Below are 22,551 nucleotides of genomic sequence, written 5' to 3' on the forward strand. Positions count from 1 at the left end.
GGAGGCCCCTATATCCGAAGATGAGATCACTGAAACTCTCCAATCTATGGCAAAGGGTAAGGCATCGGGCCCTGATGGTCTCCCTTTAGAGGTCTACTTACAATACGCAACATCTCTCACTCCACACCTATCGGCCATGTACCGAGCAGCATTTGATAGGGGTTGCCTCCCACCCACCCTCAACGATGCCACTATTGTGGTGTTATTGAAGCCGGGAAAGGACCCAGAGGAGTGTGGCTCATATAGGCCAATCTCACTCCTTAATAATGACTATAAAATATTAACTAAAATCCTGGCCAATCGCTTAAGAAGAGTAATTACGGAAATTATACATCCGGATCAAGCAGGCTTTATTCCTGGCAGGTGCACGTCCGATAATATTCGTCTGGCCCAGGTTATTTCCCAAATGGGGTGGTGGGAACAACAAGATTGGGCCTTGGCCTCGCTAGACGCGGCCAAGGCATTCGATTCAGTAGAATGGCCGTACCTGTTGGCAGTACTGGAAAGATTCGGGTTCGGGCCTAGGTTTCTCAAGTGGGTGTCTATACTGTACAGCTCCCCTACTGCCAAGGTGCTGGTGAATGGTTTACTTTCCTCCTCTTTTTGCCTCCACAGAGGTACCAGGCAGGGTTGTCCCCTTTCACCGCTCCTGTTTGCAATTGCAATGGAGCCCCTAGCCATCCGGATTCGCCGTGATGCCGCTCTTCAGGGGGTACGAGTGGGGGCACGGGAAAATAGAATTAGCCTTTATGCCGATGATGTAGCGTTGTATATGGCTAACCCTGCTGCCACCCTTCCCAGGGCCATCTCAATTATAAATAGGTTTGGTGACTTCTCAGGCCTCCTCATTAACTGGGATAAGTCCTTTCTTATGCCACTACGTAGGGAGGGTTATGGTTGGGGTCCTGAGTTCTGCGGCCTTCAAATAGTGGAGGGATTTCATTTCCTGGGTGTACATATTGTACGGGACATCTCCCGTTCCTTCTCTCTAAATATAGCCCCTTTGGTGACTTATCTAAAAGATAAGGTAAATACTTGGAGGCTCCTGCCTGTGTCTGTGGCTGGACGCATAAATTTACTTAAAATGATTGCATTGCCTAAATTGTTGTACACCCTAGAGCATGCGGATATCCCAGTGCCCAGACGTTTTTTTGCGCAGCTGGACTCTTTGTTCACCTCATTCATCTGGGGGAGTGGGCGTGCTAAACTCCGTCTGTCCACTTTGCGTCGCCCTAAGGCACAGGCGGGGGCTGCTTTGCCGGATCCCTTCTTGTATTACCTGGCGGGTCAGCTTCGCTATCTCCGTAGTTGGGTGTCACCTGGGCAGATGCCTGACGCTGAAAGTCACCTTGCCCGGTTCCTCCACCTACGCTCCCTGTGGCCAGTATTGGAGCCTGTTGATTATAAGCCTAACCACCTTCTTCCTTTGCATAGGCTGGCCAGACAGGTTTGGTCTCATGCCAAGAAACTATCAGCTGCACTGGGCACCCTTGTTCATGTTCCCCTCTGGTCCCACCCAGGTTTGCTCCATCTCTCAGATTTGCAAGATGGTTCATACTGGACCGCCAGGGGTCTAGTGAACATTGCTCAACTTCTTGGGGAGGATGGGGAGGCTCTCTCTGTGGAGGCAATTAGATCCGCTTTTGATGTTCCAGATAGGGAAGTCTATCATTGCCTACAGCTAAGGCACGCTTTTCTGGCTCAGTTCCCTCCGACAGAGACTGCTTTCTCCTCATTCCCACTGATTGGAATTCTACGCTCTCAGGGTCCTAGAGGCCTGGTATCTGTTATCTATACCCACCTCCTTTCTGAGCTGATGGAGGGTCCCCCACTACCAGTCAGAGCCCGATGGGAGGCTCTCATTCCCTCACTATCGGATGAAGACTGGGGGGCGGCCCAGGAGTCTCACACCTCGGTATCACCGGCAGCCAATAATAAACTAATTCAGCTGTTCATCATCCATCAATGCTATATCACTCCAGTCAGACTGTTTCATATGCATAGATTGCCGAACTCTAGATGTCACAGATGTCATGTGGACAGGGCAGATTTCATCCACCTAATATGGACTTGTGATTACATAGCCGTATTCTGGACAGAAGTAGTTTCTCTGCTGTCTGCTATCCTGAATAAACCGGTCCCTACCTCGCCGGCCCTATGCCTGTTGGGAATTACCCGGGAGGATGACTGGTCCCATTATGAAGCTATTTTCTTGAAGGAAGCTCTGTTTTTGGCCCGTAAGGCCATTGCCATACGCTGGATGGCTGATCGCTCTCCTACTGTCTCTCAGTGGAAGAAACTAGTTAATCTGACTCTGCCTTATGAGAATATAGTGTACAAACACCGCGGCTGCCCGGATAAGTTCCGAAAGGTGTGGGGCTCTTGGTGCTCTTCCCCAGATACTCTTTTTAATGTTTGCAATCTGAGAGAGTCTCTTGTCCCTTTTCAGTGAATGCAATACTCGATGGAGGTCATATTATTATAATTTTACATATTACAGTTGGGCACCCTTCCTGCACTCCTTTGTGCACTGTCAACAGGAGGGATTCCTTGCTCTCCAGAAATAGGGTGGTGGGTTACCTTGTTGCCTAACCATTGTTACTACCTTTTCTTTAACTCCATTTATCTCTTGACACCTCTCGACCAGGTTGGTTACTGTTCTATGTATGGGTTGGGGAGGGGTTTACTGGATCGCTGTTCTTGTACAGATGTTATCACACATGACAAATGATTGTGTAAAGATATATGTTGTTATATCTGATGTACCTCAGCTAATGATCCTTGTTTTGTGATGTTGCACCGTTTCATTTCTGTGCCAATAAAGCGATTTAAAAAAAAAAAAAAAAACCTCTTGTATGATATCAGAGTGAATTGGGGAGGCATCTTCCATCACAGCTAACTTAACTCCTTCATGCACGTAGTATAACTTCCTGGCGCTGTAGGGGGAGTATGGAGAGAGCTCACAGGCCGAACCCTTTCCATACACAGTGGGTGTCATTTTTACATGATGACTGGTTCTAATAGCCTATGTCATGTTGATTTCAAACAATATGCCTTTGTTGTGTATCTGATTAAGTCCAGTGTTTTTTCATTGTTTCTTTAACATTATACCTGGGTCCTTTTCAGCAGTGTGTGGTGGGTCCCCGGGGGAGGGTAGTTCATATGGCATAAGTAGTCTTCTACTCAATTGTTCCTCCTTCCATCCTCACTCATTGCCCTCCCTCTCCCTCAGCCTCTCCCTGCTTACAATTAACTAAGATGCACAACAAAGACATTTTTTAAATCAACATACCAGAGGCTGTTGAAACATGTAAAAATTACCTGACTTGATGACAGGTTCTCTTTAAAATACCAGGAGTGTAATAAGGCAGAGTTCAAACTAGTGCAGGACTGAATGCTAAGTACAAAATACATTCATAAGTGCATCTTCTGCCTTACATTACAAGCATTATTATGGGAGCTGCCATCTTCCCTGAGCTCTATCAACACCATTTAGTGATATGCTTTATGGCAGCCTCATGGCCATAGGCAGCAATAGTCTGGAGCCACCTCATTGAGATGTGTAAACATATTTCTATACATACTTTGCGTAGTTGCCTTTTTAAACTCTGTCATACATAGAAGTTAACAAGAAACTTTTCTTTAATTTTGCTTTTATTTTGAAGTGAATATTATAATTTTTTTTTTTGAAGTCTTTATTTTCTGTGTCATCAGTTATTTCTGTGATTACTGTAGTAACTGTACAGCCACATACTGTAATGTAAGGTTAGACATGTATAACACAATGTCTAACAATAGACTAGGTATCCGCTCACTTTACTGTGTTCCGTCTGCCTAAGTATACGTGTTTTCAACGCCCAAACAGGAATAAGCAGCAAATGTATCTGTAAAACTTATTTGGCGAGTTATTACTTTGTAAAATGTAAATGGGAGGATATGCGCAGCAGATGGTGTTACACATTTATTTTTTCTATATTCTATTTTCAGTGTTTAATTTTGTTAAATTGTGCACAGGGTCAGCCATTTGTTCAAAACATTCAGAGATTCTGGGGGAACTCATTGAGACTGATGTTTTAAACGCTAGTCTTAAAATTAGTAAATTCCTGTATTTACTAAGAGGCTCTGGTTTCTTCGTAGATACTGACACCATTGGACCCAAGACCTGGTCTGAGATTTCTGCTATAGTCTCCGCAAGTTATCCCCACCATATCTGCTCCCCACTCCGATACTAGGTTGGAAAAGCAGGGAAACTGGCAGAATTGGGAGATTAATGTGCCTTCTCTACCAGAAAACTGTTGGAGAAGGCATAATGAATTCTCCTCTCTGTATCACTACAAACTGCTGCCTCCACCTAAAGAACAACTCTCGCATCCGACCTTCAGGAATCGACAAAATTGTCCTGCACCTGCCTGGGCAGGTCATGTGATCACCACTAAGTTTGTCTGTAGTCGGTTGGATGCAGAGCATCCAGTATGGCCGGTAATGTGGTTAGACATCATCTCAGTGAGGTAATGTGCAGTGATGGCAGTTACAAATCAGTTCTATGGTAAAAGAGTGAGAAAATCTGTTACATCATCACTGGGAGAAGAGCATAAGAGGGAGGAGCTGTTACTGAGAACTGTAGGATCATGGGACTTGTAGTTTCCAGTGATGGCCATCTTGGTAATAACTTCACCTACTTTAGAAAGCCCATAACATTTTTTAATCATTAAATCAAACTGTTTTAGCTTCATTTTTGACTAATAACATTGAGTTTTTTAGACCTCGATCTAGCCCTCCTGCACATAGCTGATATTTTTGTCCATGTGCTATCCATTGATTAAACAGAATGCACATTGAAATTAATTTCTATGGGCTGGGATTTCTATGTCCTTGTGCGTGAGCCTACTGCCCGAGGTGCCAAACTCAAAATAGTTTTTTATCCAAAACTGCCATTGGCAGAAAAAATACCCATATCCGGACAATAGCTAGATCATAAACGTCACTTTTATTATTATAATCTAAAATAGTGGTAGCATTGCTACTAGGTGCTCCATGAAAAACAAATGGGGTTTAAATACACAGTGTGACACAGTTCTCTGGGCCTATAGTGACCCGTTTAGTATTATTCTATACTATAAGGTGCTAGGTATTCCCACTATGAGTAGTATAGTACGTGGGGTTGTGGGGAGTGGGCTATAAGCGAGACAGTTTAGAGTGCTATAGAGGGTAATCAATAGCGGTATTGTCTCTAATCGTAATACAGGTGCTTATTGTAACCTTTATCATGATTCATGTGAATAGTATGATTTAATGCCCTAAATAGGTAGCCGTTGGCATAACAGCCTATTGCTTTTATTGTTCACTGTAAAGGCTGGCGATGTGATTACCCTAAGAGGCACATTTATTGTCACACCTATGTGGAGTATACCCAATATGCTGATTAGTAAATTCACCCTCTAACCTAACTGATAGGTATAGTGTCGATTCGTGAACGCTGTCACATACTCTGGACTACTAAGCCCTATTTCCCACACACCAAGCTAGCACTTGAAACTACTGCTGCAATCATGTCAGAGAAGCTGGAGCTGAAGACACACTGCTAATTAAAAGATTTTGATCCTAACATTAGCCCCCTGACATGTTTCGCCGGAGAACTGGCTTCATCAGGGGTTTGGGCTAATAGTGATCGCGGTGTGACAATGCTGAATATTTAAAGATGAAGCCCCTCCTACTGGATTCTAAGTGTCCAATGAGGAGTGAGAACTAGACCCAACCCTCTAGGTAAAATGAGTTGATTGACGTCGAGGAATGCCCTGAACAAAGCAGGAGGCGGATACATTACATGAGGCTGCGATTGGTTCTTCTCGAAGTAGGTCCTAATCCTGCCCATGTTTGCAGCTTGAACTGTTTTTATTGTCATCATGTAAATGGACCTTGTGTGCCTGCAAACAATTGCAGGTTCATATGCTGGAAGCTAGTATGCTTCTACCTACCACAATTCTGCTTTCCTCAAAAGTTTTGTAGAACTATTTACTTGAAGTCTCATTTACATCTGCAATAAAACCATTGTAAAACTAGTATGAGTATGAACTGTGGCTTGTTTATTCCATTACTGTGAATGTGTGACTCAGTTGCAGCAGAACCAGGATCTACGAGCGTCACATTAGTGAGAGTCGATGCAGCCTTGGGAGATGTTGGAACGGAGATGACCTAGATCAGATGTTATTGTACAACATAAATCACTTTCTGCAGGAATCAGCAGAGAAGAAATGGTGCTATAAGAAACATTTATTGTGTTATTGTGTCTCTTTTGACCTTTTGGGGACATATTTGGAAAAGGAAAAAAATGATAAAAAATAAAAAATAAAAAAAAAAAACCTTTAAAAACAAGAACAATTTTTAACCATTTGGTATCAGCGATGATTATTTGAAGAGTAGCAAACATAAGCACCGGTATATGATACTACTGTACAAAAGTTCCAAGACTATTATTCTTACCACTTTTATTAAGAAGAAATGTGCAAAAGCGGATACTGAAAAATATTGGCTTTATTGAAGGAAACATTACATTTCAAAAACACATTCCATACTAACATTCAATGGCACGGGAGATCGCTTACAGTAAAAAGCTGAACATAAAAAAGGAGGTCATGGTCGTGGCGATTTCAAGTGTGAGGTTGGTCTCAAGCATCAAGTTCTATGTTAGTCTCATCATAAACCACAGTACGATTTGTTCTAGAATGACGGGAATGTTTGACGTTTAGAATATCACCCATTATATCAAGCTCATCCAATACCTGGAAAACACATGTAGATCAGTAAATGGACAATATTGAAAAGTTTCTATTCTGCTAAAGAAATGATGGAATATAAAAAGTATCAGGTAATTCCGTAAAAACTGGTATGATAACTGTGTTGTATATGTCTCCCTGTCAGTGCGCTATAGGGGTCTGAGTTACAACTAGTCCTATAAACGAGGGGGACCACAAGCCACCATTTTCTGTATGGCAGTGTATGTATCCTCAATCCTACAGGTGGAAGATATTTATTAGGCTTCTTCCCACGAGCAAGTGCGGTCAGTGAAATTCCCTATGTCCGCTGAAGAGAACTCCCGAGCCGAACTTCTGATCACTGAAATGAACTTAGCATGTCAGTTCATTCCTGTGATCAGAGGATCGGGTCACTGTTGGTGATAATGGGGATCATCAGTAGCCATGACAGTTGGGGATCTCCAAGAGGCTCTTATGGCCATCATACAGCAATTCCTATTATCCTATTATTATTTCCTATTATATATATTATAACATGTCAATGGGTAGTAGTGCAATAAATATATAATATACTTTAGAGTACCATTGCAGTATATTGCATATATTATCAGACTCAGTAGAGTTCAAACATTCTTAGGGGCCGGAAAAAGTAAAAGTAACATTAGAAATGTAAGTAAAGATTCAAAAGACCCCCTTTACCTAGAGTGTATATAAATGAACAAAAGAGAACATAAACATGTATCCTCAGATCCCAAAGTGCCCAATCTAAGAAAATATAACAATGATTGTTCTATGTGGTGAATGCCATTGTAGAAAAACGTAACACTGGCTATTTTGCCACGCTTAAATCGTTGAATAAAAACTGTTCAAAAGTCCATACAATGAAAACATCAGCTTGTCCCGAAAAAAAGATACCTTAAATAGAATCCATGTAAGTACAAATTCTGCATTACATAACGTGTGTGTGTCATTTTAATCCCATCAATGTGGTGCTTGTATTGTTCTTAAATAAAATCTGACCTTGTATTCCAAAAACTGTAGGGCACAGGTATTAATGTTTTCTATTTTCTTTTGTTTTTAATTTTTTTTTTTACTTTTCATGGTGCTTGTGCTCATTTGAGACTTTATTTTGCGCCTAAAACAGACTCCCTTCAAAGTTTCGCCATTGTCTAGTTTTTGCCATTGTCTCAGTGCTCCCTGAGTTATCACCTGAAAGCGGTTGTGAAAGTTGCAACTTAAAAGTCGCTAAAAAGTTGCATTTTTTTCCGCAAACGTTGGCTCGTCCCGTAAAAGAGGCAAATAACACAGGTCCCTACACCGAAGTATGAAAAATCAATGGGCTTCAGAATATGGGGATTCGGACAATTTCTTTTGTACAAAAGATTACAATTTTTGTAAATGTATTTAAAACAAAACTATATAAATTTGGTATCTCCATGAGCCAAGTATCCATCGACCCAAAGAATACAAGGTATGTATCATTTGGACTGTATAATGAAACCATAAAAAACTGAAAATTGTGCAAATAGATTTTTCCGATAAACTCCGCTGCATTTGGAATACTTTTCATGACATTGCATGGAATATCAGATGCTGCCACTAGAAGTCCAAATTATTATGAAAAAAAACAAGCCCTCATACAGCTCAGCAATAATAAAAAAGTTATGGCATTTGAAAGGAGTGGAGTAACAAAGACGGTAATGAAAAAAGCAAATAGGGCATCAGTGGCAAGATATAAAGTTTCTACCCATTCCATTCTTTATTGCACTTGTTCAAATGATTTGTTTTTTATGCAAATTATATCATAACTAAGGGGTTTTGACGTTTTCTTCATCCGAGGGTGTGACTCTGCATGCTGTATGATAGTGGTCGGTTACTGCCCCTTTAGATAATAGGAGCTAATTTACAAAAAGACTTCTGGAGGTTATAGCTTTTTCAATAGGAGGGGAAATTTATTTTAAAAAATTCAGTATTTTGTACATAGTGACAGGTTCTCTAAGGCACAACATGTGGCATCATATGGCAGACAGAATAAAGGTCACTTCATAAAACTACAAAAAAAAGTGTCAGCTATGAGAATGAAATAACACACCTTGTCCAACATGTCCTTGGTATGTGCGGCTGAAATGCAGAATCTCACTCTAGCCTCGGCAATAGGAGTTGCTGGGAAACCAACTATGACAACACCAATTTTCTTCTTCAGCATGTGTCGCGCAAAGGCCCTGCGGATGGAAATGAAATTTCAGATGTCGTAGATGTCAGAAATGCGGTTTTGTTCTTTTCTGTATTTAGGTCTCATTATTAAATATAGTAAAAAAAAGGCTAAACTTCATCTATTGAACTTCTGTTCTACAAAGCTTTCCCCTTGTATAATTCAGTAATGAGCAGGCTGAGCGGAGAAGCCAATAATGTGAAGAATGTGGTAGAATAGTAAAATGAGTGTAGAACACTTGGAAGTATACACCCCTTGCTGGTGACCTTGGGCATTCATTAAGAGATGTATAATATTCTTAGATTATTTCATGTAGACAGTGAGAGAGAGCCTGTTATAGACATGTGAATCACTAAACCACCCACCGGTCCTTATGGTCCTCATAGACTGGTGGTTTAGTGACCCACACGAGCAGGCCTCAATACTTTCCTAGAGTTGAGCCAATAAGATACTGGACAAGTGCCGAAAGAGTACCAAGAGCTGAGGAAGTATAGACCATAGACAGTGTTAGGGTGGACTTTTAAGGATTCATATACAAACATCCCTGTTCTCTCTATGTTAAGTAGTCATGGAGGCAGTCCTATAAGTATGAGATAGCTGTCAATCACTAATAGCACCACCTCTTTGGTAAGAACAGAGATATACATTTATAACTGATGAGTTATACTGATTTTTCCCCTCAATTCTATGTCTCGGTCTGTTCTTCTACTGCTCTATAACATGCTGCCTGCAGATAGGAAACTGTGTACAATCTGTTCAGCTCCTCCTGCTCTATAATCTGCTGCCTGCAGAAAGGACACTTTGTACAATCTGCTTAGATCCTCCTGCTCTATAACATGCTGCCTGCAGATAGGACACTATGTACAATCTGCTCAGCTCCTCCTGCTCTGTAACATGTGGCCTGCAGATAGGACTCTATGTACAATCTGTTCAGCTCCTCCTGCTCTATAACATACAGCCAGCAGATAGGACCCTATGTATAATCTACTCAGCTCCTCCTGCTCTATAACATGCTGCCTGCAGAAAGGGCTCTATGTACAATCTGTTCAGCTCCTCCTGCTCTGTAACATGCTGCCCGCAGATAGGACACTATGTGCAATCTGCTCTGCACCTCCAGCTCTATTAAACGTTAACTGCAGATCAGACTATATTTTTATATGCCTAATTCTCTAAAGAGTGGCTTCTTTTCTGGCCTATAGAGAAGAATATGTGACCTCTATACAATGTTTCATTTTGTACTGTTCAACTTTTCCACTTTATGGGAGACTTTCATGAATGTGTCTAAAAGTAAAATCGGATTTGTTGCCCATAGCGACCAATCATAGTCCAGCTTTTATCTTCAAAGAGCAGGACTTGAAAGCTGAAATGTGGCTTTTATTAAAAAAAAACCCTTTAGTTTAAAAACACAGTCCAATCCGCAAGCTGTTCATTATAGGATTAGCAGAGCACACCAGTTTGGTAGTCATTTTTGTGGTGAACGATTACGTATAATTTCTGCTTTTGCATTTTAAACCTTAACACATGGTGGGCTTCAAGGTCCAGTCGGCGGTCCTACTCTGTGATTCATACCCTGGCTTGTATCAGTGTTTAATATGAGATAACTGTCAATCACTTAGTGGTTCCGCCCATTGAAGACCTTAACTCAAACACAAAACAGCATCTCAATCTGCTGAGTTTACTTTGCTGTGACACTTGGTGCACATTGAGCATATGACTCCATGTGATACCATGTAAATGATCACAATACTACGGCAGCTACTATAAGGTATGACATAAATGTCCTATTTTCCGATAGTCTACAAGGCTTCAGTAAATTATTGCAGCTCTGTGTCCACCGGGAAGCACTGGCTACACATCATTATATCTCATGATGAACTTGTCATTAGGAGTTTACTTTAATGATTACCCGAAGTACTTACCCTACTTTGCTTGGCATGTACATGAGCACAGGGACTACAGGGGAGTCTTCATTTCCATAAGTAATTAAATTCAAGGCTTGTAATTTCTGTCTGAAGTATCTGGTGTTCTCCGCAAGTTGTTTGACTCTCTGCTTCCCTAAGGGGTTTACAGTGATGTTATCATAAATGACTATAAAATACAATATTAAAATACTTGTCCACCCAAATGTCCATCTATGGCTCATCTATCATGACCACCTCCTGCAGACCAGGGACAGAATGGGGCTCACTTACTAAGGGTCCGTCGGACGCATTTTCGTTGGGTTTCCCGGCGATTTCCGTTTTGTGCCAAATTGCCCCAGGATTTTGGCGCATGCGATCAGATTTTGTCGCATCGGCTTGCCCGAGACAGAAATCGGGGGCGGCCCGCGGACAACCAGACGTATTCGGACAACGTCCAAGATTTAACATTTAGAATTGTGACGCAAGGCACGCACTTACAAGCACCGGGAAGAAGCAGGTGAACTCTGGTGGACCTCAACGCAGAAGCAACGGATCCAGGAACTCGGGTGCACGAGCTTAGTGAATCGCGGCAGACCCAAATCCTTGTCGGAAAAAGCACCGCGGTATCGCAACAGGACCGGGTAAGTAAATCTGCCCCACTATGTATATTAGCCATGTTGTTTGAGTAGACCAACCTGCAGGAAGAACAGTTTCTAATGCAATTTGGGAGGTTTTACTGTATTACAAAGTGTGACCTGTATGAAGATACCACATTGTTACTATTCATCCAAGGAAGAGATGGGAACTTAGTTTGGATGATACACAGATGAAATATAATTTTTTTGTTGTATGGTCAACTGTATGTTTGCAATAATATACAAATATGGAGGTCAACCAACATTAAAGGGGTTTGAAATGTTAACATGGTAGGTATAAGACCCTAGAAGGGTATTTTACTTACCCTGATAAAGTTTAACGATTGCTGCCGGTCACATGACCCACGGACTACAGGACTTAGGATTTAGCCACTGATATGGGAGTGGTCATGATGGAGGTAGCGTGCATACAGTAAGGAACATGCAACCCCCCCCCCCCCACCACCACCACTGGAAGCAAGCAGGACACTGGATGTTACAGGAACTCCTGAGTCCTGCTGCCTTGATTCATGTAAACTGTGGCTCCCAGAAGTGAACTGGAAACTTTATTAGGGTAAGGATAATATGGGTGACACTACCAGGGTCTTATACTTACCCTACTGAAGTATCTATAAGTGTTCCACTCAAAATTGTCCAAAGACAACGGTGTAAAAACAATATTTCTTGTTTTAACAAAAGTGAGAAGGTACCATTTCCAAGAGTGATGCGGAGAAATGAAAATCTCATCACAGATTAAGTAAAGGTAGACAAAAAGTAAACGGCTCATTTTGCATTCTCAAGTAACAAAGTTTTTTTTTAAATTTATTTCTGAAGGTCTGCATTTATACCAAGAGATAAATTTCAATGGTTAAGAATTAAAGGATGGTAGATTCCTCCTGCCTATCCCCTAATCTGTAATTTAATAATCCTGGAAACTAACTTGTTAAAAACTTTATTTTAGTAAAATGTAAATTAACTGCGGAGGCTACTGGGGAGTGGAGTAGCCTTAGCTCTCAGTACCCAGCCAGGCTGGTACACACCTCAGTATTTTAACAAGTTAGGTTCCAGGATTAATAAATTACAGATTAGGATAGAAGCAGCGAGAGGAATCTACCATCAGATCTACTACTGAAGTAGATTCCTTAGGGTAGGTTTCCTTTAAGAGGTTTGTACTAACTTCAAAGGATAGGGGATAACAAGCTGGTTGATGGGGTTTTGACCTTCACCTATCATGAGAATGTGGAGCCTATTTTCACTAATTGTGAGATTGAGAGTGACAGGCATGTGTCCTGCCGCTCCATCTAACCGTATGGTAGTGTCAGCCTTGCTGAGTACAAGGCTTGCTGTCAATTTCTAACATTCCCTTAAAATTTGAGCAGATGGATGCATATTCAACCTGCTGCTACCCATGTTAGTGAGAACAAGGCCCCCATTTTCTGAATTGCTGGGGGTCCCATTTTCCTAATTGGTGGGGGTTCTAGCAATTCCTCTCTATTATTGGCTTTTATCCAGTCTATGGTCAGTAACATTAATTTCATAATGTCATTTCACTGCAAAAATGATCTGCTGCACATTAGATCGGGGGAAGGGGGAGACTTGAGCAAAGCTCTGAATTGCAAGTGTTAAATTAAAAGTATTTTGGCCAAAAGAAGGAATTAGAGCTTTTCTCTTTTTTTAAAGCAGCTGAAGACTGAAACCTATGATAGGTTGCTATGGAAACAAAAAAAAGTCTTATTATTATTATTATTTCATAAACAAGGGCCCGTGTTTTAAAACTTTAAATCCGTGGCCGGTTGCAATGACAGGTAGAGCAGCCATGTCACTCACTTTGAGCTTCTCAGAAGAGGATGATAAAATGATTTTTGGCATGAGCACTCCATAAAAAATGACATTTTTCTATCTACTTCTGAGTCAATAAATAAGAGACACCTAATATTGCTGTAATGTTTACTGCAAACTGAATAAGGATATCTCAGGTTACAGGAAACAAAAGTTACCGACTTATGCTCAGGCCTCTGGTTTTATGTATGGTGCTTTACTATAAGAATCATAAAATTCCTTGTAAGCCAAAAAACTATTTTTATCTGCAAACTATTCAAGGATTGTCCAGCCACATCAAGTCCCACAAGAAGTTTTCTTCTGATTCAGAGAAAAAGGGATAATTTGCAGATCGGCGGGGACCCCAGACGTGGGCCCCCCATGGATTACGAGAATGGGGGTCCATTGTACCCCTGAATTCATCTTTATGGCATGGAGATAGCCAAGTGTAGTTCTCAGCTACTTTCTTCAGTGCTCCATTGATGTGGGTTACATTTGGGTTTTTGTGACCTGATGGGGTCCCACCTCTGGGACCCTATCAAACTCTATGTGGCACTTGATGTGGCTGGACAATCCCTTTCAATATAGTTGAAATCTCTTTTCTGCATATCAGGCATTGTACAGTATGGTGTAAAGCAACTGTACCTGATTTTGCAGCATTGTCCTATTCTCTTTAAAGGGATAGATATGCGAAAGAACCAAAATGTTTCCCAAGAGGAAGCTGCCCCTTCATTTAGCTGATCAGAGGAGTGCCAAGAGTTGTTCCCTCTCGTATTTGATAAAGATGGATAGGTCATCAATATAAAAATAATGAAAATATTGTTAATAATTTAGTTCAATTACTTTTTATTATTTAAATAATTGTCTCCTTAACCTTCAGGACTAATAAATTATATGCACATATCAATATTTAAAATCTCACTTAAACATGGAAACTAGGTACGAACTACACAGAAGCTCATATTTCTGAATTCCCTCCATCTAAAGATATTGAGAAATATATTTATAAAGAATATCAAATAAAGCAATACCTGACAGAGTCCCATCATGTCCCATGATGCACTTCGTCACCCTTATGATCTGCTCAGCTATAGATGCGGACATAGGTGCTGCATAAAATGCACTATGTGAGTGGTTTCTTAAATAATCCACAAGATCCTGCAGATAAAATAAATTTACAACATAGATTTATATATTAATCATTATTCATATCTTCTATAAATTATTAAAGAATCATTATTCTTGTATTTTTTATAAATGAATAGTCACTGTGACCTAGCTACCGGGGAGCAGGCAGTGTGACTCGGCAATCGGGGAGCAGGCAGTGTGACACGGCATCTGGGTAGCAGGCAGTGTGACACGGCATCTGGGTAGCAGGCAGTAAGACTCGGCTACCGGGGAGCAGGCATTGTGACGTGGCTTCCAGGGAGCAGGCAGTGTGACTCGGCTATCAGGGAGCAGGCACTGTGATGCAGCTACCGGGGATCAGGCCCTGTAACAGCTACTAGGGAGCAGGCACTCTGACTTGTCTACCGGGGAGCAGGCACTGTGACTCGGCTATCGGGGAGCAAGCACTGTGACTCGGCTTTGGGGAAGCAGGCACTGTGACCTAGCTACCGGAGAGCAGGCAGTGTGATGCTGCTACTGGGGAGCAGGCACTGTAACAGCTACCGGGGAGCAGGCTGTGTGACTCGGCTATCCGGTAGCAGGCACTGTGACCTAGCTACCGGAGAGCAGGCAGTGTGATGCGGCTACCGGGGAGCAGGCACTGTAACAGCTACCGGGGAGCAGGCACTGTTAGTCGTCTACCGGGGAGCAGGCAGTGTGACACGGCTTCTGGGTACCAGGCACTGTCACTGGGCTTTCTGGTTGCCCTTCAAAGGTTAATACTAATGGTGACACTGTTTAAATGTAACTACTTAACAGCTTGCTTAACTTTGGTGTAGCTAGATTTATACAGAACTAAAATAAGATTTGACCCCTTTAAGGCAACCGCAAGACTGATGTGGCCCACCCATGAAAATGAGTTTGACACCTCTGCTTTTAAAGGGGGATTCCCATGAAGACAAGATTCATAAATATACTCAGGATAACAAAATAACACATTCTTTAATTCAATGTTATTAACAAATATACAGGCATTTCACAGATATACAATTTTGGTTGCCCCTGGATTCGATTGTAAATCTCCTGATTATGGTCAGGCAGGGCAGATTCTTCTCATGAATAGCTTCTCCTATCTGCACAATGCAGAATGATCTCTGCCCATCCATCACAAGACAAGCTCACACATAGACAGCAAGCAAGCATGCACAGACTTACTCTACAAGCTACAGACAAGATAAGATCTTTATAGCTTGTGGAAAGAGGCACATAGCAGGGCTGACTCTGTGTGTGTTATAGCTGAGAATAGTATAGCTGACATTGTCTGTTATAGGTATGTCAGCAGGATGTCGTGTGTAAAATGCATCTCATGGATCTCATCATTTCTCATCTCTGATCTGTCTCATCTCTCTTTTTAAGTGTCAGATACTAGTTAATGTTCAGAAGCTAAATAAAAGTGTAAATAAACCCTGGACCATGATAATCTAAGCACTTTGTCAGCATATAGCATAAAGTGTCTGCTTAGAGAGACCATCACTGAGTTATAGGAACTAAAACATGAATATAACTGAGTAAAATGTTAAAGTAAGGGGTTAAAAATCTTTATTGTTTAAACATCAAGGGAGTTATAATTTGAGAACTTTCTTTCATGGACAAACGTCTTTAAAGGAATAAATTGATTAGGAGACTTGTAACAGGGTATAATTTGATTCCAAATTTTATTGATGGCAGACTGACTAAGCAGCATACCATAAGCTTTACTGAAGATATCAGTTGTGTCACTAAAGTGTTCTTTATTAGAGATGAGCGAGTATACTCGTCCGAGCTTGATGCTCGTTCGAGTATTAAGGTACTCGAGACGGCTCGTTGCTTGGACGAGTATTTCCCCTGCTCGAGATCGAGCATTTAATTTAAAAAACACAGTGAAGAACAATGAAGAATAGAATAAAAACAGTGAACACAGTGAACACAGGATCATTTAAGTGAAAAACACAGTGAAAAACACAATGAAGAATAGATTACAGATGTTCGGCACATCTGCTTACTTGTCGGAAGATACGCGCGAAACGGTGCAACCAAAATAGTATGTGAAGAACACATTGAAGAACACGGTGAGCAGCACAGAGACACCAGAGAGCAGCACAGAGACACCAGGGAGCAGCACAGAGACACCGGGGAGCAGCACAAAGACACCGGGGAGCAGCACATGGAGACACCGGGGAGCAGCACATGGAGACACCGGGGAGCAGCACATGGAGACACCGGGGAGCAGCACATGGAGACACCGGGGAGCAGCACATGGAGACACCGGGGAGCAGCACATGGAGACATCGGGGAGCAGCACATGGAGACATCGGGGAGCAGCACATGGAGACATCTGGGCAGCACATGGAGACACCGGGGAGCAGCACATGGAGACACCGGGGAGCAGCACATGGAGACACCGGGGAGCAGCACATGGAGACACCGGGGAGCAGACCATGGAGACACCGGGGAGCAGCCCATGGAGACACCGGGGAGCAGCACATGGAGACACCGGGGAGCAGCACATGGAGACATCGGGGAGCAGCACATGGAGACACCGGGGAGCAACACATGGAGACACCGGGGAGCAGCACATGGAGACACCGGGGAGCAGCACATGGAGACATCGGGGAGCAGCACATGGAGACATCGGGGCAGCACGGAGACACATCGTAGCAGCACATGGAGACACCGGGGAGCAGCACATGGAGACACCGGGGAGCAGCACATGGAGACACCGGGGAGCAGCACATGGAGACACCGGGGAGCAGCACATGGAGACACCGGGGAGCAGCACATGGAGACACCGGGAAGCAGCACTTGGAGACACCGGGGAGCAGCCCATGGAGACACCGGGGAGCAGCACATGGAGACACCGGGGAGCAGCACATGGAGACATCGGGGAGCAGCACATGGAGACACCGGGGAGCAGCACATGGAGACACCGGGGAGCAGCACATGGAGACACCGGGGAGCAGCACATGGAGACACCGGGGAGCAGCACATGGAGACACCGGGGAGCAGCACATGGAGACACCGGGGAGCAGCACATGGAGACACCGGGGAGCAGCACATGGAGACATCGGGGAGCAGCACATGGAGACATCGGGGCAGCGCATGGACACATCGGGCAGCACGGAGACACATCGGAGCAGCACATGGAGACACCGGGGAGCAGCACATGGAGACACCGGGGAGCAGCACATGGAGACACCGGGGAGCAGCACTTGGAGACACCGGGGAGCAGCCCATGGAGACACCGGGGAGCAGCACATGGAGACACCGGGGAGCAGCACATGGAGACATCGGGGCAGTGCATGGAGACATCGGGGCAGCGCATGGACACATCGGGCAGCACGGAGACACATCGGGGCAGCACGGAGACACATCGGGGCAGCACGGAGACACATCGGGGCAGCATATGGAGACATCAGGGCAGCACATGGAGACATCGGGGCAGCACGGAGACTTCAGTGGAAGAAGAGGAGCGTATCTCCCGACAAGTAAGCAAATATGCAGAACATCTGCAATCTATTCTTCACTGTATTCTTCACTGCGTTTTTCACTTAAATGATCCTGTGTTCACTGTGTTCACTGTTTTTATTCTATTCTTCACTGTTCTTCACATCTGATAACTTGTCGGGAGATAATATACGTGCGGAACAGTGAAGAATAGATTGCAGATGTTTGCATACATCTGCTAACTTATCAGAAGACATTCTTTTTCAATTAAATAACACATTTTATTCCCAAACCATGGTCCCCTTGAAAAATGCTCGAGTCTCCCATTGACTTCAATGGGGCTCGTTATTCGAGACGAGCACTCGAGCAACAGGAAAAGTTCGTCTCGAATAACGAGCACCCGAGCATTTTAGTGCTCGCTCATCTCTATTCTTTATACATATTTTATTATTGTTTTTCCAAGAGAAACATTTACCCTTTTTCCAGCAATATATCCTCCCATGGCTCCAAAACTTTTTGTAAATGTCCCCATCAGCACGTCAACATCTGCTGGATTGACTCCAAAGTATTCCACCACACCCCGTCCTGTAGGCCCCACCGCTCCAATACTGTGCGCTTCATCCAAGTATAGGTAAGCCTTATACTTCTTCTTTATTGCTACGATTTCTGGAAGACGGACAATAGATCCTTCCATACTGAGGAATTAAACAGAGTTGGATTTAGTATAATATTGTAATATTATTGTACAAGCGTAATATTATAGTTATTGGACATTATATACTATGAAAGGGGGTTTGTCATTGCAGTTACTTCAGTATCCTGTCCTCACAATTCCATTTGCCAATTTTATGCAACTTTTTGCCAACTCACTTCAATCAATTTATTCCACAGTTATCATGAGGTAGACAGAATTAAGATTGGATGTTGGATTGTTACACATTGGTACCAACTTGTCTAGGGAGTCATTGGATATGACAGTCAGCCACCCCTAGTGTGGAACATCTCTGTGGTCATAATCATTTGAGTATTTATGGAACTCGCCGGGACACCACCACCATTTTACAGGTTCTACACGTGCAACATCTGTGGGTAAATGTGACACTGGATACTTTACAGATCCTGTATATCTCCATGCCCAGGCAGGGGTGAAAATAAACCCTCTGCTGCCTGAGGCGAGCTATGGAACGGTGCCCCACTCTGACCGTTTCTGGAGATATATATTACGTAAAATTTTTAGGTTCTCCATGCAGTGTCTCACAGCCATACTGACATCAGGTGTTAGGAGACACTGGGACTCATTTACTAAGGGTCGCTTGAATGCCGCACATTCGTTGGGTTTCCCGAATATTTCCGTTTTGGCCCAAATTGCCCCAGGATTTTGGATTGTGGCCAGGTTTTTGGATTGCGATCGGATTGTGGCGCATTGGCGTTGGCTTGCACGCGACAGAAATCGGGGGGCGTGGCCGTCTGACAACCCGACGGATTCGAAAACACCACGGAATTTAAAAGACGAATTGTGTCGCAAGATCAAGCACTCACATGCACCAGGAAGAAGAAGGTGAACTCCGGCGGACCTCGGCGTAGCAGCGACACCTGCAGGACGCACGATCTTAGTGAATCGCGCCGGACCCGAATACTCGTCGGACAACGCACCGCCGGATCGTGACAGGACCGGGTAAGTAAATGTGTCCCACTGTTTTTAAGTGTCAGGTCCTGCTATGTAGCAGGCAGCTGCACCCTTGATGCTGCTGCCACCTTGCTGGATGTGGTGCTTTCTGAGGCAAGAGGCTCAACTCTTGCGCATTGGCGTTGACCCCAGGTGTATCTCACTTTGTCCAACAGAGTAATAGGACTAAAATAGAATAAAACTAAGAAATATCTATGATGTATGGGCTAGTTGCCAGCTGGGATGAAATACATTGTTTGGATGATGTATAATGTTAGGAGCTTTCATACCGTCTTGTACATTAAAACCCAAGCAGCCACCATCTTCATCACATTCACTAATATTTTACCTGTAAATTCCTTCAACAACAATAAGAATTTTTTTCCAGGCTCTGTGGGTGCGAGGTTGACCACTCACTACAGCATCCCGCAGTAATTTCTCCAGGTTCTCCATATCTTAACACATAAGAAATATATACAATTTATAAGCAGATAAAAGCTGGTTGAACCTTCATATCTCATCATATCATTGCCTGTTGTTTAGTACAATAAATATTGAATGACATATACTAAACATTGCAGTAAGAACACACAGGCTCATGAGAAGCTTAAAAGTGAACAAAATATAAGCTACTGAATTCTGTCACCAGCTACACATGGCATTCCTGGTGACAGATTCCAATATTCTATGCTATGCTGTTTTTATAATGCCTTCGTCAGAATTCTGAATCATTTTAGTACTTTCTATAAGTTTATTTCCTGACTCCCTGCCAGCAGAATGTGGTGAGTCCTGGGGGAGGGGCAACTGCAGCCTGTGTTTCCTCGTGCATTCTTCATCTACTCAACACCACCCCCCTCCCCTGCCTGCTCAATGCACATGACAGAAAGTGGAGAGTGATATGGAGGGGAGACTGAGACACAGGCACACACATGCTACAGCTGCCCCCTCCCTGGAAACTCACCACCTGCTTCTGGCAGGGACCGGGGTAATGTTAAATAAACTTATATAAACTACTAAAATGATTCAGAATGCTGACAAAGATGATTTTAAAATCAACATAGCATAGACTATTGGAACCAGATAAAAATAGCATTCCTGGTGACCCCTCGCATAACCCCTGATGCAGTACTAGCAGTCAGGTTCATTTATAGGCCCTAAGAAAATAAGGAACAGCGGCCCAAATATATCTTTATCCCCCTAATCCCAAAAGCATATATATGCATTTTGCAAACAGAATATGAACTATCCTTTTTTTAAAAAATTAGCTTTTATACAGCATCTCAGCTCTATGCAATGTGGATGCCTATATAAAGGCTGTTTACATACAGGGGCTCAGCTCTATGAAGGGTTAATGCCTATATAAAGGCTGTAAAGATACAGGGCCTCTCCTCTATGTATGCAAGTTACCTCTATAATATTATCTAAGTTGCAAGTGAGAGTTCTCTATTTACATGGACATCTCTGAATAGTGTAAAAAGAGAATACTGTAACCATTGAAGCTGCATATTTTCCTACAGTGTCTTTTGACTACATATTGACCTACTGTTGCTTTTTACATTGAAAGGTAAATGATCACCTAAGTGGAAGGGGGCATGTACAAATCTTTTTGTGTAATAGATAAGGTTGATGCTTTCAAGATGCCTACATTGTAAGATGTCAATGGAGACTGAAGTGTTGTACAGTGGCTTTTTGTCCCCATTCAGTTAAGAGCCCATTGTCCCCTGTGACCACTTCACAACTGGTAATAACTCATTCTGATCTTTTAAGGTGTATATATACATATTCATTCTTATTTTAATGACTCATCAGTTGGACACATCAGTTGGACTCTTAATACATTCCAATGATCACGTTCAGTTGTCCTATATATTAGATTTATTTAAAGGGGTTGGCCACTTTACCTCATGCATTTTGTAATGTGTGTGTAAATGTGGGGGCAGGACAATAGGTAATTTACCAATATACATCTATTAAGAGTTCTGCTCCGCTTTCTTGATATGTAAGCCAGAGATTGCTGCCCATAAAATGGCTACAGATGGAGGGTCATGTAATCTCTATGTTTCCATAAACAATCGCAGAGATCACATGACCCCCTATCTGCAGCCATTTTATGGTCAGGAATCTCTGGCTGATGGTAAAAGACAGGAGGCTTCACTTTACATATCAATAAAGCGGAGCAGAATTATTCATAGATGTATATTGGTAAATTACCTATTGTCCTGCCCCCCACGCTTACACACACATTACAAAACACATGAGGTAAAGTGGCCAATCCCTTTGAAGAGAATATATAGAAATTGACTTTTTTAATAAGTATTATAGAATAAAAGATAGGGTCATCTTAAGTGAAATCTCCCTGCAGCCTCTAAAAGTGACTAATCCCAGGAAAAATATGACTCTTCTCATCCATCTACAAATTACTTTAATAAATTGATCGATAAATCTTCCCCAATGAGTTGTATAATAATCACTCATTCATTGCTTTTGATTGCTCATTTCTTAAAGGAAACCTACCATTTGATTTGATGCATTATGAAGCAAACGTACCTTGAAACTGCTGTAGCTACACTGATGCAGGATCATATCTTGTTTAATCCCTGTGCTGAGTAGTTTTGCTGATAAAACAATTATAAAATGTTGATAATGAAGCTTTGTTGCTTCTGTGAATGGTGCAGCCCTTCTCCTAGCACATTAGTTATTCACTGCTTCACAGGATGATGTAATCCCTGGGTTGTGCCTGAAGACAGAATAATCAATTGCTGCACCATCCCCCAGCTGCTGTGTATGAGTGATTGATTACTGGTGATCAGGTTGATTAGTCATTTCTTGACTAAGCTCCATGTGTAATGAAAAGCTCCATATGTAATGTGTTTATGTAGGCAGCCAGCCACACCTAGCTTTCCAAAGGTCCTGAATGTTATAATAGTTTTTTCAGCAAAACCACTTAACTCAGGGATTACACAAGATATGATCCTGC

The 22,551-nt window shown here is 42.6% G+C and overlaps 1 protein-coding gene across 2 annotated transcripts in view; it reads right to left on the bottom strand.

Moving 5' to 3' along the window:
* Positions 1–6,513: 6,513 nt before the first annotated feature.
* Positions 6,514–22,551, bottom strand: part of LOC140121168 (serine palmitoyltransferase 3-like) — a 51,810-nt gene continuing 35,772 nt past the window's right edge. For both annotated transcript variants that reach the window (XM_072140453.1, XM_072140452.1), the window contains exons 7-12: positions 19,924–20,029; positions 18,384–18,603; positions 14,350–14,476; positions 10,884–11,019; positions 8,845–8,974; positions 6,514–6,779 (exon numbers count right to left, since the gene is read on the bottom strand). In XM_072140453.1, coding sequence (XP_071996554.1) covers positions 6,666–6,779; positions 8,845–8,974; positions 10,884–11,019; positions 14,350–14,476; positions 18,384–18,603; positions 19,924–20,029 — 833 coding nt within the window. In that variant the 3' untranslated portion in view covers positions 6,514–6,665. The remainder of the gene's footprint in view (positions 6,780–8,844; positions 8,975–10,883; positions 11,020–14,349; positions 14,477–18,383; positions 18,604–19,923; positions 20,030–22,551) is intronic.

This window comes from Engystomops pustulosus, chromosome 3, assembly GCF_040894005.1.
Source record: "Engystomops pustulosus chromosome 3, aEngPut4.maternal, whole genome shotgun sequence".
Taxonomy (NCBI): domain Eukaryota; kingdom Metazoa; phylum Chordata; class Amphibia; order Anura; family Leptodactylidae; genus Engystomops; species Engystomops pustulosus.